The 13,140-nt window shown below is 41.5% G+C and overlaps 1 protein-coding gene across 4 annotated transcripts in view; it reads left to right on the top strand.

Annotated features, from left to right (window-relative positions):
- The window catches only part of LOC122655827, a 144,389-nt gene that overhangs the window by 75,255 nt on the left and 55,994 nt on the right, over nt 1-13,140 (top strand). For all 4 annotated transcript variants that reach the window (XM_043850188.1, XM_043850185.1, XM_043850187.1 and 1 more), the window contains one exon: nt 5,566-5,616. In XM_043850188.1, coding sequence (XP_043706123.1) covers nt 5,566-5,616 — 51 coding nt within the window. The remainder of the gene's footprint in view (nt 1-5,565; nt 5,617-13,140) is intronic.

Raw genomic sequence — 13,140 nt, 5'->3', positions numbered from 1 at the left:
TTAGGCTCCAAGGGGTAATCGGCAAGTTTACACCCAAGCATCCTTGTATCACTAAACAAGTCAAGAGTATACTACCTCTATCCCCAAGAAATACCACAATCGATCCAATTCTTTGACTTCAAATTCTGTGCCCAAATAAGTCTTCAACTTCTGAATTTCTTGTGCATCATTCCCATTGATCACTATGTTATCAACATAGACAACCAGAATTGTGATATGCTGTCCCACCCTTTTAACAAACAACGTGTGGTCAGCATTACTTTGCTTATAGCCATTAGCAACCATGGCTTTATGGAAGTGAATGAACCAGGCCCGTGGTGATTGTTTTAGGCCATATAAGGCCTTCTTCAACTTGCACACTTTTCCCTGAGTATCTGAGGAACAAAGCCCGTAGGAATCTCCATGTAAACATCTTCTTCCAATTCTCCATGCAGGAAGGCATTCTTGACATTGAGATATTGGAGATTACAGCCTTGATTTACGGAACAAGAAATAATCACTCTAACTGAGTTCATCTTCGCTACAGGGGCAAAGGTCTCTTGGTAGTCGATTCCCTGGGTTTGGGTAAACCCTTTTGCAACCAGCCTTGCCTTGTATCTGTCAACCGACCCATCTGACTTGTGCTTCACCACAAAGATCCATTTGTAACCAATTGGTTTTTTTCCTGGTAGAAGAACCTCCAAATCCCATGTTTATTTTTCTCCAGGGCATGCATTTCTTCATCCATTGCCTCCTTCCATTTCTGTTGGGCTATTGCTTCCTGCCAGTTGTTAGGAATAGATGCAGAGGATTACGAAGATACAAAGACATGGAATGACGGAGTTAGGGAGTTATAAGAAACAAAAATGGAAATTAGGTGTTGAGTACAACTCTGCTTAGGTTTTCTAATAGCAATAGGTAAATCAAGACTAGGATCAGGAATAGGCATACCAGAGGGATGACTAGAACTTGGAGCAGGTACTGATTGTGTGGGAGAAGTGGTGGTGGTCTCTTTGTGCCAAGTTCCACGAGAGAATTTCTTCAACTCTTTTGATTCTCCAGACTCCCCTTGAATTATATGCTGCCCATTCTGTCCTTGCTCTTGTTCCTGACTGGTAATCCCATCTTTTAGTTCAACAGACACATCCTCTATGGTAGGAACACGTACATCCAAGGGAGCTATCAGAGGTACATCTTCATCACTGGAAATCTCCCCTTGAAGAGGTACCGGCTTTTCAAAATAGGCTTTAGACTCCTGAACGACCATATCCATTGTCACAAATAATTTCCTAGTAGGAGGATGGTAGAACTTATACCCTTTCTGGATGGTGGAATATCCGAGAAAATACACCGAAGACCTTTGGGGTCAAACTTCCTATGAGGATGGTGGTTTCGAGCAAAGACCACACATCCAAAATCTTTTGGAGGAACAACAAAGGTAGATCATCCCAGTAAAACATCCAAGGGGCAGCGACCAGTTAAGACACGTGAAGGCAGCCTATTAATCAGATATGTAGCGGCAAGAATTGCATCGCCCCAAAAAAGGGGAGGAACACTCATGGCAAACATAAGGGAGTGAGCAACTTCCAACAAGTGTCTGTTCTTGTGTTTAGCCATGCCGTTATGAGCTGGAGTATTGGCACAAGAAGTCTGATGAATAATACCATGAGAGTCCAAATAGGTGCAACAAGCTCCATCTATGTATTTATTGCCATTGTCAGACCGTAAAATTTTCACCTTTGCATCAAATTGTCTTTGAACCATCTTATGAAACGGACAGAAACAAGTAAACACAACACTCTTGCTATACATCAAATGTACCCAGATAGTGTGACTATAACAATCAATAAATGTGACAAACCATCTAAAACTAGGTATAGAAACACAACGAGCAGGCCCCCACACATCAGAATGTATTAAACCAAAAGGAGTCACACTGCGATTATCAGTAACAGGATAAATAGTCAAGTGCTTAGCCAGAGTGCAAGCATCACAAGAAAAATTGTTTGGATTACATTGATTGAATAAACTAGGAAATAAAGTAGATAAGACACTCAAAGGTGGATGCCCGAAACGGCGAGGCCACTTATTTAATTCAAGTACTGTAGATGTAGAATCAGAAGATAAGGCTTGAGTTGTTAATGCTGTCGGCGAACTGTCAAGCACGTACAAACCACCAACCACCCTACCACATGCAATCGTACGACCCGTTTCCAAGTCCTGGAACAAACAGTGAGTGGGAAAAAAATTACCTTGCAATTTAAGTCCCTAGTTAAACTACTGATGGATAATAAATTAGTAGAGAACTTAGGAACATGTAATACAAAAGAAAGACTAAGAGAAGAGGTGCACTGAACAGATCCCTTGCTTGAGATTGGAGAGAGGGACCCATCAACAACACAGACTTTGTTATGACCAGATGAAGGAGAATATTTGAAAAAAAGAGAAGAAGAACCTATCACATAGTCGGTTGCACCAGAGTCAATGACCCAAGATTCCGGTACGACCAAGGTACAATTCCCACCAAATGAAATACCTATAAAAGGAGTGGTAGCGGAGTCGGATGGCAGGGAAATAACCGATGCAGACAATGTAGGAGACCCAGATGAAGCAGATGTATCCAAATGTGTTATCATATTTTTGAGATTCTGAAGTTCTTCCACATCCTGGGAAAGAGAGTGATCAGGGGGGTTCTCTTCAATAGATGCTTGATTTGCCCGGGCATTGTTGGAACGATTGGATCCACCCTTCCAACGCCCACGGGTATCTGCAGAGCAACCATGAAGCTTCCAACATCAGTCCTTGGTATGCCATTCCTTCCCACAGTGATCACATTTAATAGGAGGGCGAACACCAGACACACGATCACCACCAATATTGCGGGAAGAGTTCCCACGGGAAGGAGTCGAAGACCCAGAAAGGAGAGCCGGGCTCTCTTGAGTGACGGGAGTAACCATGGCAGTCAGGCGGCTATCTTCTGCTGCAATAATTGCATAAGCTTGCTCAAGAGTGGGTAGAGGATCACGATTCAATATATTCGCCCGGATCTGATCAAACTCTATATTAAGACTGGCCAGAAAATCAAACACCCGTAAGCCATCTTCCCACTTCCGGAAAGCAGTGGCGTCAACATCATAGGTTGCAGTGAAGGTCCCCAAAAAATCCAATTGTTGCCTCATAGTGCACATCTTATTATAATATTGAGAGAGACAACTCCAACTGCTTGGTGAAGTGGATTTTCTGACGGAGTTCATAACACTGGGCGACGTTCCTGACCTGAGAGTAGGTGTCTTGGGCTGTTTTTCAGATCTTGGCAGCTGAATCAAGAAGAAGGTATCATCTAACAATCTCTTGGTCCATGGAATTAACCAGATAAGACATGACCAAGAAATTAAAATTCATCCACCTATCTTGGGTAGGACCAGCATCAGTAGGCCTGATAGAGGTTTCGGTGATGTAGCCAGAGAGACCACGGGAACCTTTAGCAAACAAGCAAGAATGAGACCACAACAGGTAAATTGCTCCCATTTAATTTAGTGGGACTGGCTAGAAAAGGAACAAAATCACATTGCGACGTGCCATCGGAGCCAAAGAAAGCTATTGTAATCTCTAATACCATGTTGAATTCCATGAATACTGGCTTGAGTCAGAGTGACTACAGCCATCCTTTATTTATAATATGTGAAAGAACCCATATTTCAACATCATGCATCTAACATAGTCAAGATATCTACTCATAGTCGAGATATCTACTCTTCCTTTCCCTCACTTTAGCTATCTTATAAATAGCCTTTTCCCCTTCCTTTGTGCTTAGATTGTTATAAAGAACTTCATATAACAGCACTATGTGTTTCCCTAATTTATTGCACCATTCAAAACTGTTGCTAGTGGTATCTCATTGACTACCATTTAGTGCTACCATGGCTGGAGGCATCGACTACCATTTACTCTTTAATCGTTGCTTAAAAAAGTCAAGTATATTTTTTTCCTTTTCGCCAAATTATCTATGCTATTAACTCCAATCAAGTTATGTGCAAATCTCAGTACAAAAGTCCAAAAAATTTAAATTGGTAAGCTTCATGTCCATTTAATATTATAAGTAATCTTCGTCTCATGGTTTATCATGTATTTATGAAATATTTGGTATTCCCAAGTCCCAACCAAATGTTGCATGTATCTATGGAATAACAGTGCATGATTTCATCAGATCTGATCATGATATGTTCTCCCAACTCATAACTCCACGTCTCCACCTGACGTCTGCAAGTGATATACTTCAAGTCCATTGGTAGTCCAACCCACTCAACAAGGCTAGCATAGTTATCACGGGGTCGAGGAGACCTTAGGCGTTGGAGGGGGATAAATCAAGGCAACACCAACAAGGTGCTCTTCCAGCAAAGGGCACCTGGAAGCCTAGGCAATGCCTTGAGTCCTTGACAACTATGAGGGTTAGGATGATGTTCTGCCTTTTGTTCCAGGCTTCCAGCATAGAGGTCAAATGAACCAGGCCAGCTTTGGACCAGGTTGGAACTGATTGTCTCAGAGTGGGAACCATACAGTTGACCAATGGGCCTAGAAGGTTGTATGATTGAATTCCTCCTCCAGCTTGTTTTTGACTTTTACTTTCTTGTAGTCTTATAGATTACTATTACCTTTTCCTTTTCCCCCTTAACCCTTGTCCAAAATAACAGAAAATCTTACATAATCATATTCCCTAAGCTGACTAACTAAACTTTGTCAAATTACAAAATCAGAATTGCCAAATTATGAACATAATCTTTACTCAGAAATTAAATGGCTAAAGTTTAAATACAAAAACTCCATCAGACAAAGGACTCAACGACCTTGCATAAAAAATTAATAAATAAGATGAAGGAACATTTCTGGTGTTAAAGTTGATAACTGTAGCAGAATTACAAGTTGATGAAGTACAATGGTAACTTGAATCTATCTTATGGTGGCTGTGAAATATAAGCAGATAGAGTTCCTTGAATAAATTTTGTTTTTTTTTAAAAAAAAAATTAGCAGCAAAGCTTAGAGTAGTAGTGAGCTTGACGCTGTTAAAAAGAAACAGCTGACCAATCAAGCACCAAAATAATTTAATTAAAAGGGCAGATTAGATGATACATACAATAAATTGCACAAGCAATGCCTACACAGCAGGATATTTGAATGTTTTATTTTACATATTTTAACAGAATAAAAAAGTTTTGTTCATGTTTAGTCTAATTGTATGATTTGGCAAAGTCATGAATTTCTTCAAAGTCATAAGACCTGATGAACAAACTGAATTGGGGAGTTAGAAAGCAATGCTTCTTGTTGAGCTTCATTGTCATTGTTGGTTGTCACAGAGATGGCCAAATTAAGGATGGTACCTTTATTTTATCTATTTATTTATTTTTTGGTGCTTTTATTATTCTAATGCTGTCCATTAATGTAGTGATATGTTGTATAGTGTCTAGTTGCTTTTTGTCAGACTCTATCCAATTAATGGCATTTTTGGTGTCCATGGATGAAATGTTGGTTTGACCGTTCCAATTGTCTCTCTTCTAGCTCTTTTATTCTTTTTCTTTGTCTTCTTTTCAGGTTCTACCCAGGAAAATGCTAGATTTTCTTGATGCTCCGGTACCTTTTATTGTGAGTTTTTGTCCTTTCTATCAGTGAACTGCACAATAGAAATTTTTATATAATGTTACTATCATAGTTGTCAAGGCATCCAGGTGCCTTTCTCTCTCCTTGTTTTCTGTTGTCACCTAGGCAACACCTTGTTGGTGTCGCCTTGGTTTTTTACCCCCTTTGATCACCTTGGTTCGCCTTGGCGCCTTGACAACTATGGTTACTATGGGATACAACACAGGAATCATGTGGTGTATAGTAGTTGAATGTCTCGACTCTTGAGTCCAATAAATTATAGAACTGATATCATTATACTTGCTGTGGTGGTTTGCTACTTGCTAAGAGGAAATGCCTTGATTTTGTGGATTTTTATTTTCTTAATTATCTTAGTATACTCCTTCACCAGGGTGGGGGGAGAGTTACAAGGTCAATGTGCACCTAAACTTGAGAAAACCTGAGCAGACTCACAGATGTCCCCATCACAAAAGCTCATTGCAGAGAACTCTCCTCTTACTAACACAGATCCCAACAAAATCATGCTAGAAAACCTCCTTACGGCATTGCATCTCACATTGCGGCTTCCCTTTTTTTTGTTGGGGGGGTGGGGGGTGGACAGGTGACAAATGGGGCTTTTCATAAGTATTTGTGTCTTAATGTTACCAAGGTATGTCAGGTGTTTGATTTTAATCCATGAGGCAAGATGAAGTGCATGAATTGGGCCTTGCCTTCAATAGGTACTGATCAGGATCATACTATATCCGATGATCCAAGCAAAGATCAGCTAATCCAAAGAGCAAAGCCCAACATACACAGTGGATTGGCCAATGCACTTAATATAATGGATCAGATTAATCCAGTCTGATACTTCTAATCCATATAGCATGAGCCACCCTGATCCCATACCAAGACTTAGAATTATGCTTGGCCTTCTTTGAGGCGCTCTTAACTTAGCAAGTGCTTGGCCACTCTTTAGTGAACCGTGAACCTGAATTTGGGCATGAGGCTGAGCGGATTTTTCCTTTTCTCTTATTAAGTTCTCAAACACATAAGACACACATCTTGGCAGTTTGCAACTTCATTGGAGGAAACTACTTGATTTTTTGATGAGGTTTTTTTTATTTTATTGGGAGTAAAAATTCTGTAAAGTCATTCACAATACAAGATCCAATGAAAACCCAGAAACCCAATACACAATGTCCCCATCCTAATAATTCATGAACTGAACCCTCCACAAACTGACTTATAAACCAACCAAAAATTATGCTAGAAGACCACACACCTTACGACTGGAGCAGCTCCATAAGCATGTGCATCTTAGTGATATTAAGGCTCACTCCCTTGCGCCTTGCCTAGCTGCTGGCCATGCTGATTTGTTTAGGCATCATGTGCACCAGGGGCACATGTGACTGAGTTTGCCTCTTTTTCCTGCTAAACATGCTTTAATACCAAAATACATCAATAAATGCCTACATATATACATACCTCTCACTGTTAAGACAACTGAAATGCATCTCATATTTTTATTTTCCTTCTCATCCTTGCCATGATCCAAGGCCAAGCAGCTTTCAAAGTAAATTTGGTGTTTTATTGATTAAATGCTGGAATTGAGTCGATATTTTGTTTATAATTTTCAGATCATCAGTATATTAATTTTTCAGATGATATTTAGCTATTAGGATTGCTTAGGCTTTGGCACTCATCGACACTTCTTTCTAGGATATTTATCTCACTCTGAAGAAACAGATCCTTTTAATTGAGTGCTGTGTGGAAAAGCTTCAAACTTGGATTTGGTTTAGCATAATTGGTCCAGCATCTGAAAAAATGGAAACACATGGTCAGGAGATTAACTAAATCTACTTTTCATGTGGTGGGGCAGCGTGAACCTGGAGCTGGCTGCATTAGCAAAGTTGGATAGTGGGGATTCGCCTAGCTGGCACTGTTCATTGCTATCTATAACACACCTTAAGTGGATGTCAGAGGTTAAATGCTGATTTCCTTCCGTGTGAACTGTCTGAAACAATATCTAACACAGGAAATCAGTGCTAATAATGTAGAAGAGAGAGAGAGAGAACAGTTTTTTTGTTTGTTTTGGTGAATAAATATATTACCAAACCCCAGGAGGGGGCAGGGAGAAAAGGGGGTGGGATATACAAAGGAGGAGGGAAAAACAAGGGGGGGGGGAGAAAAACAAGCAATCCAACCTACGCAGAGGTGGAGGGAAGTAATATAGACAAATCAAGACCCCAAGAGACAACAATATGCCTGTTCCTTGGGGTATCCAAAAGGCGATGATGGCGAGTAAAACTGAGCTTCAAAGAGACGTCGAAGGAGATGGCTTTCCAAATCAGATCAAAAGATCGAGAGTTGGAAGTCCATCTCCTAAGGTTCCGCTCCATCCAAATATGATAGATAGTAGCACCAAAGACCAGCTTCCCAATAGTGTCGCAAATAGAGATCCCAAAAAAAGTCATGTCCAGCCAAAGCCATTCTCGCTCAAAGGCCAAAGCTCTCCTACAGTGGGGCCATATCGACGAGGATAGGACTTTTTTCCAACTGATGGAAGTAAAAGGGCAAGCAAAGAAAAGGTGGGTTGTGTCCTCAAGGCCATTCCAACAAAAGGCGCAAGCTGGGGGGACAGGGATGTTGCAGTGGAGCAAGAAGGCTTGGGTTGGGAGGCAAAGTCTAAGGGTTCTCCATGCTGTGAAGCTGTGGCGAGGGATATGGGCTTTGAACCAGATAAGTTTGTGCCAGGGGATGATGGGAGCAGGGTCTCGAACAAAGTTCTAGGCTAAGCTAGTGCTAAAAAGGCCATTGGGGGAAGGGAACCAAAGGACCTTGTCCGCATGAGGAGGGGTGGAGGGGTGAAGGGGGGGGGGGGGAGGGACGGCTAAATCTAGGAGACGATAGAGGGGTTAAGATAGTGAGGAGGGGTTCAATAATGCCCAACTTGACTAGATTAGGATGGAACAATTTCCCATACAATCACTTGGTGAAAATATCAGCAACCTGATTAAACTTCACAAAGGAAACACAAATCAATCCGTCTTTCAACTTCTCCTTGATAAAATGCCTGTCCACTTCAACATGCTTGGTGCGATCATGCTATACTGGATTGTGAGCAATGCTGATTGCAGCTTTGTTGTCACAGTACAACATCATAGGAAGATGAATAGGAACACCAAGGTCTTGTAGCAAGCCTTTCAGCCAAAGTAACTCACAAATGCCTTTTGCCATAGCACGAAACTCTGCTTCAGCACTAGAACGAGCCACCACATTCTGCTTCTTGCTACGTTAAGTTACAAGATTGCCCCCTACAAAAGAACAATACCCAGAGATAGATTTTCGATTTACAGAACCGGCCCTGTCAGCATTGGTATATGCCTCTACTCATAGGTGACCATGAGGAGACAGAAGAATACCTTTTCCAGGAGCTGACTTCAAGTAGTGAAGAATCCGAAGAACAACCTCCATATGAGAAGAATAGGGGTCATGCATAAACTGACTCATAGTACTCACAGCAACAGCAATGTCTGGATGTGTGTGTGAGAGATAAATCAGCTTCCCCACTAGTCTTTGGTTCCGGTCTTTATCAACAGGTTCACCCTCAACAGTAGCCTCCATAGGAGTATCTGAAGGGTGACATCCTAACAAACCAGTTTCAGACAATAAGTCTAGGACATACTTCCTTTGGGAGAGAAAGATGCCTTTAGAAGACCTGGCAACCTCAATCCCTAGAAAGTACCGTAGCTTCCCTAGATCTTTAATCTCAAACTCCTGCCCAAGATACTTCTTCAACCGGTTGATCTCTTCACCATCGTTGCTAGTAATCACAATGTCATCCACATAGACTATAAGAACTGTAAGGTTTTTTTTAGCCCTCTTTATAAAGAGAGTGTGATCAACATTACTCAGTTTATAGCCCACAGAAATCATGGTCTTGTGAAACTGACCAAACTAAGCTCTAGGTGACTGCTTCAGCCCATACAGTGCTCGCTTCAATTTGCACACTTTACCTTGATTACTGTCACAAGAAAACCCTAGTGGAATATCCATGTACACCTCACCAAGTTCTCCATTTAGAAAGGCATGCTTCACATCCAGCTGTTGTAGATCCCATCCAAGATTGACTGCACAAGATAGCAAAAACCGAACTGTATTCAACTTTGCAACAGGAGCCAAGGTCTCCTGGTAGTCAATCCCATATGTCTGAGTAAGCCTCTTGCAACCAGACGTGTCTTTTATCGATCCACAGTGCCATCAACCTTCTGTTTGACCATAAACACCCATTTACATCCCACTGGTTTTTTCCCTAGAGGAAGATCTACAAGATCCAAAGTATTATTTTTTTTCAAGGCTTTCATTTCTTCCAACATAGCTGCCTTCCACTTTCCATCTGTATAAGCTTCCTGCCAATTTTTAGGAACAGAAACAGAAGAAAGAGAGGACACAAATGCACGAAAACACGGAGAAAGAGAACTATAAGAAACAAAGCGAGAAATGGGATGCAAGGTGCAAGTCCTAGTACCTTTGTGATGAGCAATAGGTAGTTACGAAGGAGAAGTCTCACCAGGAGGAGGAGGATGAGGATCTGGATCCTGAGCCGGCAATTAGATAGGTATTGGTGCCACAGTGGATTGATATTACCCTCTTTTGGAGCATCTCTTTTGGTAGGTGATAACATTCGATTTGTCAATTCTCTTATAAAATTCACTGATGGTCTTCTGGATTGGAGTCAACTCCTTCTGACTAGGCACATGACCATCATTATTTTCTACAAGCTCCCCTTGTAAAGGAATCCCTGCGGAAGAAGGGGCAGCAGCCAAAGGAGGCTGAGCAGCAGCCAAAGTGGGCTCTAAAGAAGGCTGGATAGCAGTCAAAATAGGCTCCAAAGGAGGTTGGGCAGCAGCCAAAATAGGCTCCAAAGTAGATGGGAGAGGAGCCTCAAGGGGAGGAAGCACAAACACATCTTCACTAGAACCAGAATTCTCCCCCTGAAGATATGGGGATGGATAGTAGGAAAGATTTTCATGAAAAACGACATCCATACTGACCAGAGTATGACGAGAAGGGGGATGGTAACACTTATAACCTTTATGGGTTTGAGAGTAACCCAAGAAAACACACCGCAACCCACGAGGGTCAAGTTTACTATGAGATTTCGTGTCTTTGGCATAGCACACACAACCAAACACCTTGGGAGGAACCACAAAGGTGAAATTCCCATGTAAAAGATCGGCCGGACTGCGGGAGTCAAAAACACAAGAAGGCAACTGATTAATGTGATAGGTTATAGTGAGGATAACATCCCCCCAATATTGGGAGGGAACATGGCGCGAAAACATCAACGCCCTAGTCACTTCCAACAAATGTCGGTTCTTCCTTTCAGCCACACCATTTTAGGTTGGGATATCGACACAACTAGTTTGGTGAATAATCCCATTTTCAGCCAAATACTTCTGAAATTGGTTTTCCTTATACTCGGTGCCATTATCACTTCTGAAAACCTTGAGGTTAGCCTAGAACTGAGAAAGGGAGGTTTTACGACTAGGGTCCCAAACATTAGAATGCACCAATTGAAAAAGTGAAGAACTCCTTTTATTGGAAATCGAATAAGTCGAACGTGTCTGTTTGGCCAGAACACAAGCCTCACAAAAAAAATCGGTCTTATCACATGTTTTCACTAAAGTAGGAAATAAAGATGCTAATATTCCTAATGGAGGATGACCTCATCTAGTGTGCTACTGGTAAATTTCAGAAGAGACTAAGGAGTTCTAATGTGGAGATGGTAACGAGGGTGGAGTGAGACAACCATCATCAAGAAGGCACAAGCCACCATGCACTTTACCCAATCCAATCGTCTTCCCAGAGGCCAGATCCTGAAACACACAAATGAGAAGGAAAAAAAGTCACTTTACAGTTAAGATCACGAGTAAGACTACTAATGGAAAGAAGGTTAGTAGTAAAATTAGGAATATGCAAAACCGAAGACAAAGTAAGTGAGAAAGTGCAGTTGATGATTCCTTTTCCAGATATGGAGGAAAGGGAACCATCAGCCACTTTGACCTTGTCTTTCCCAGAAGTGGGAGAATACCGATGGAACAGGCTTGAGGAACCGGTCATGTGATCCGTAGCCCCAAAATCTATTATCCAAGGATGGGAAGCTACAGAAGCACAATGACCACCAAATGGAATACCTGACCGGGCAAAGTGTGAACCTGAAGGAGCAGAAGAGGTGGTAGAAGTTGATGTAGTAAAGGCAGCAGCAGCGGAAGACCTTAGCATTCGTAGGAAAGCCTTTAGATCATCTTGGGGTAGACCAGTGTCAATAGCCGGGGCTGTAGGAACAGATTCAGAGTGGTTTGCCTTATTTTTTGTCTTCTTCTTGGCAGCCCGTTTAGCCTCAAAGTCTTTTGGTTTCCCGTGAAGCTTTTTGCACTTCTCTTTGGTGTGGTAAGGACTATTGTGGGCAATGCTGATGGCAGATTTATTGTCGCAAAAGAGCATCATAGGAAGTGTAACAGGAATCACCAAGTCTAGTATAAGAGCTCACAAATACCATGTGCCATAGCACGAAACTCTGCTTTAGCACTAGATTGGGCTACAATAGCTCGTTTCTTGCTTCTCCAAGTAACAAGATTAACTCCCCCAAAAGTTCCATAACCAGGTGTAGACCGACGATGATCAGGTGAACCAGCCTAATTTGCATCAATAAAGGCTTCGACTCGAAGATGATTGTGAGGTGAAAAAAGAATCCCGTGGTTTGGAGCAGACTTCAAATAATGGAGAATACGATAAGTAGCCTCCATATGTGGAGAGTATGGGTCATGCATATACTGACTTACTAAGCTAACAACATAGGCAATGTCTGGATGGGTGTGAGCAAGATAAATTAGCCGGCCAACCAATCGCTGATATCTTCCTTTATCTACAAGTTCACCTTCTTTCCTTAGAAGACAAACATTTGCATCAATAGGAGTGTCACCAAGTTTACAACCCAAGTCTTGTCTCCATAGTTGTCAAGACGGCAAGGCGACCTAAGGCGGTGGAGGGGTGCCTAAGTGCTTAGGTAACAAGGCGCCCGCCTAGGCGACCAAGGCGCCTGCCTAGGCGACCAAGGCGCCCGCCTCGGCGACCAAGGCGCCCAAGTGTTATTTTTTATTTCCCCTCTTTTGTAACATTATTTAGTATGCTATAATATGTACCTTATATCATCAAAAATCAACATGAAGCCACATCAAGCCATAAGAAATCAATATTAAGCAACATGATGTCATAAAAAATAAACATTAAGTCGCATCAAGAAATCAAAAATCAATATTAAGCTACATAAAGTCATGAAAAATCAACATAAAACTAGAAGACAGCAGAATTGAAGAAGCTAGCTATTGGAAGTTTGAAACAATCAAACCATTCATTTGGTTTATACTGTTCTTAGAAACTATGATCTTATCAATAAGTAATTAAACTGCTCTCAATTTAGAGAAATGTTCTTGTTCTCTAAGAAGTTTGACTGATCAAATGATACATGAGACTTTTTGTATTAGG

The sequence above is a fragment of the Telopea speciosissima genome, chromosome 3, assembly GCF_018873765.1.
Source record: "Telopea speciosissima isolate NSW1024214 ecotype Mountain lineage chromosome 3, Tspe_v1, whole genome shotgun sequence".
Classification (NCBI taxonomy): domain Eukaryota; kingdom Viridiplantae; phylum Streptophyta; class Magnoliopsida; order Proteales; family Proteaceae; genus Telopea; species Telopea speciosissima.
The sequence above is the reverse complement of the archived record's forward strand: the minus strand, read 5'-3'. Positions and strand labels throughout refer to the sequence as shown.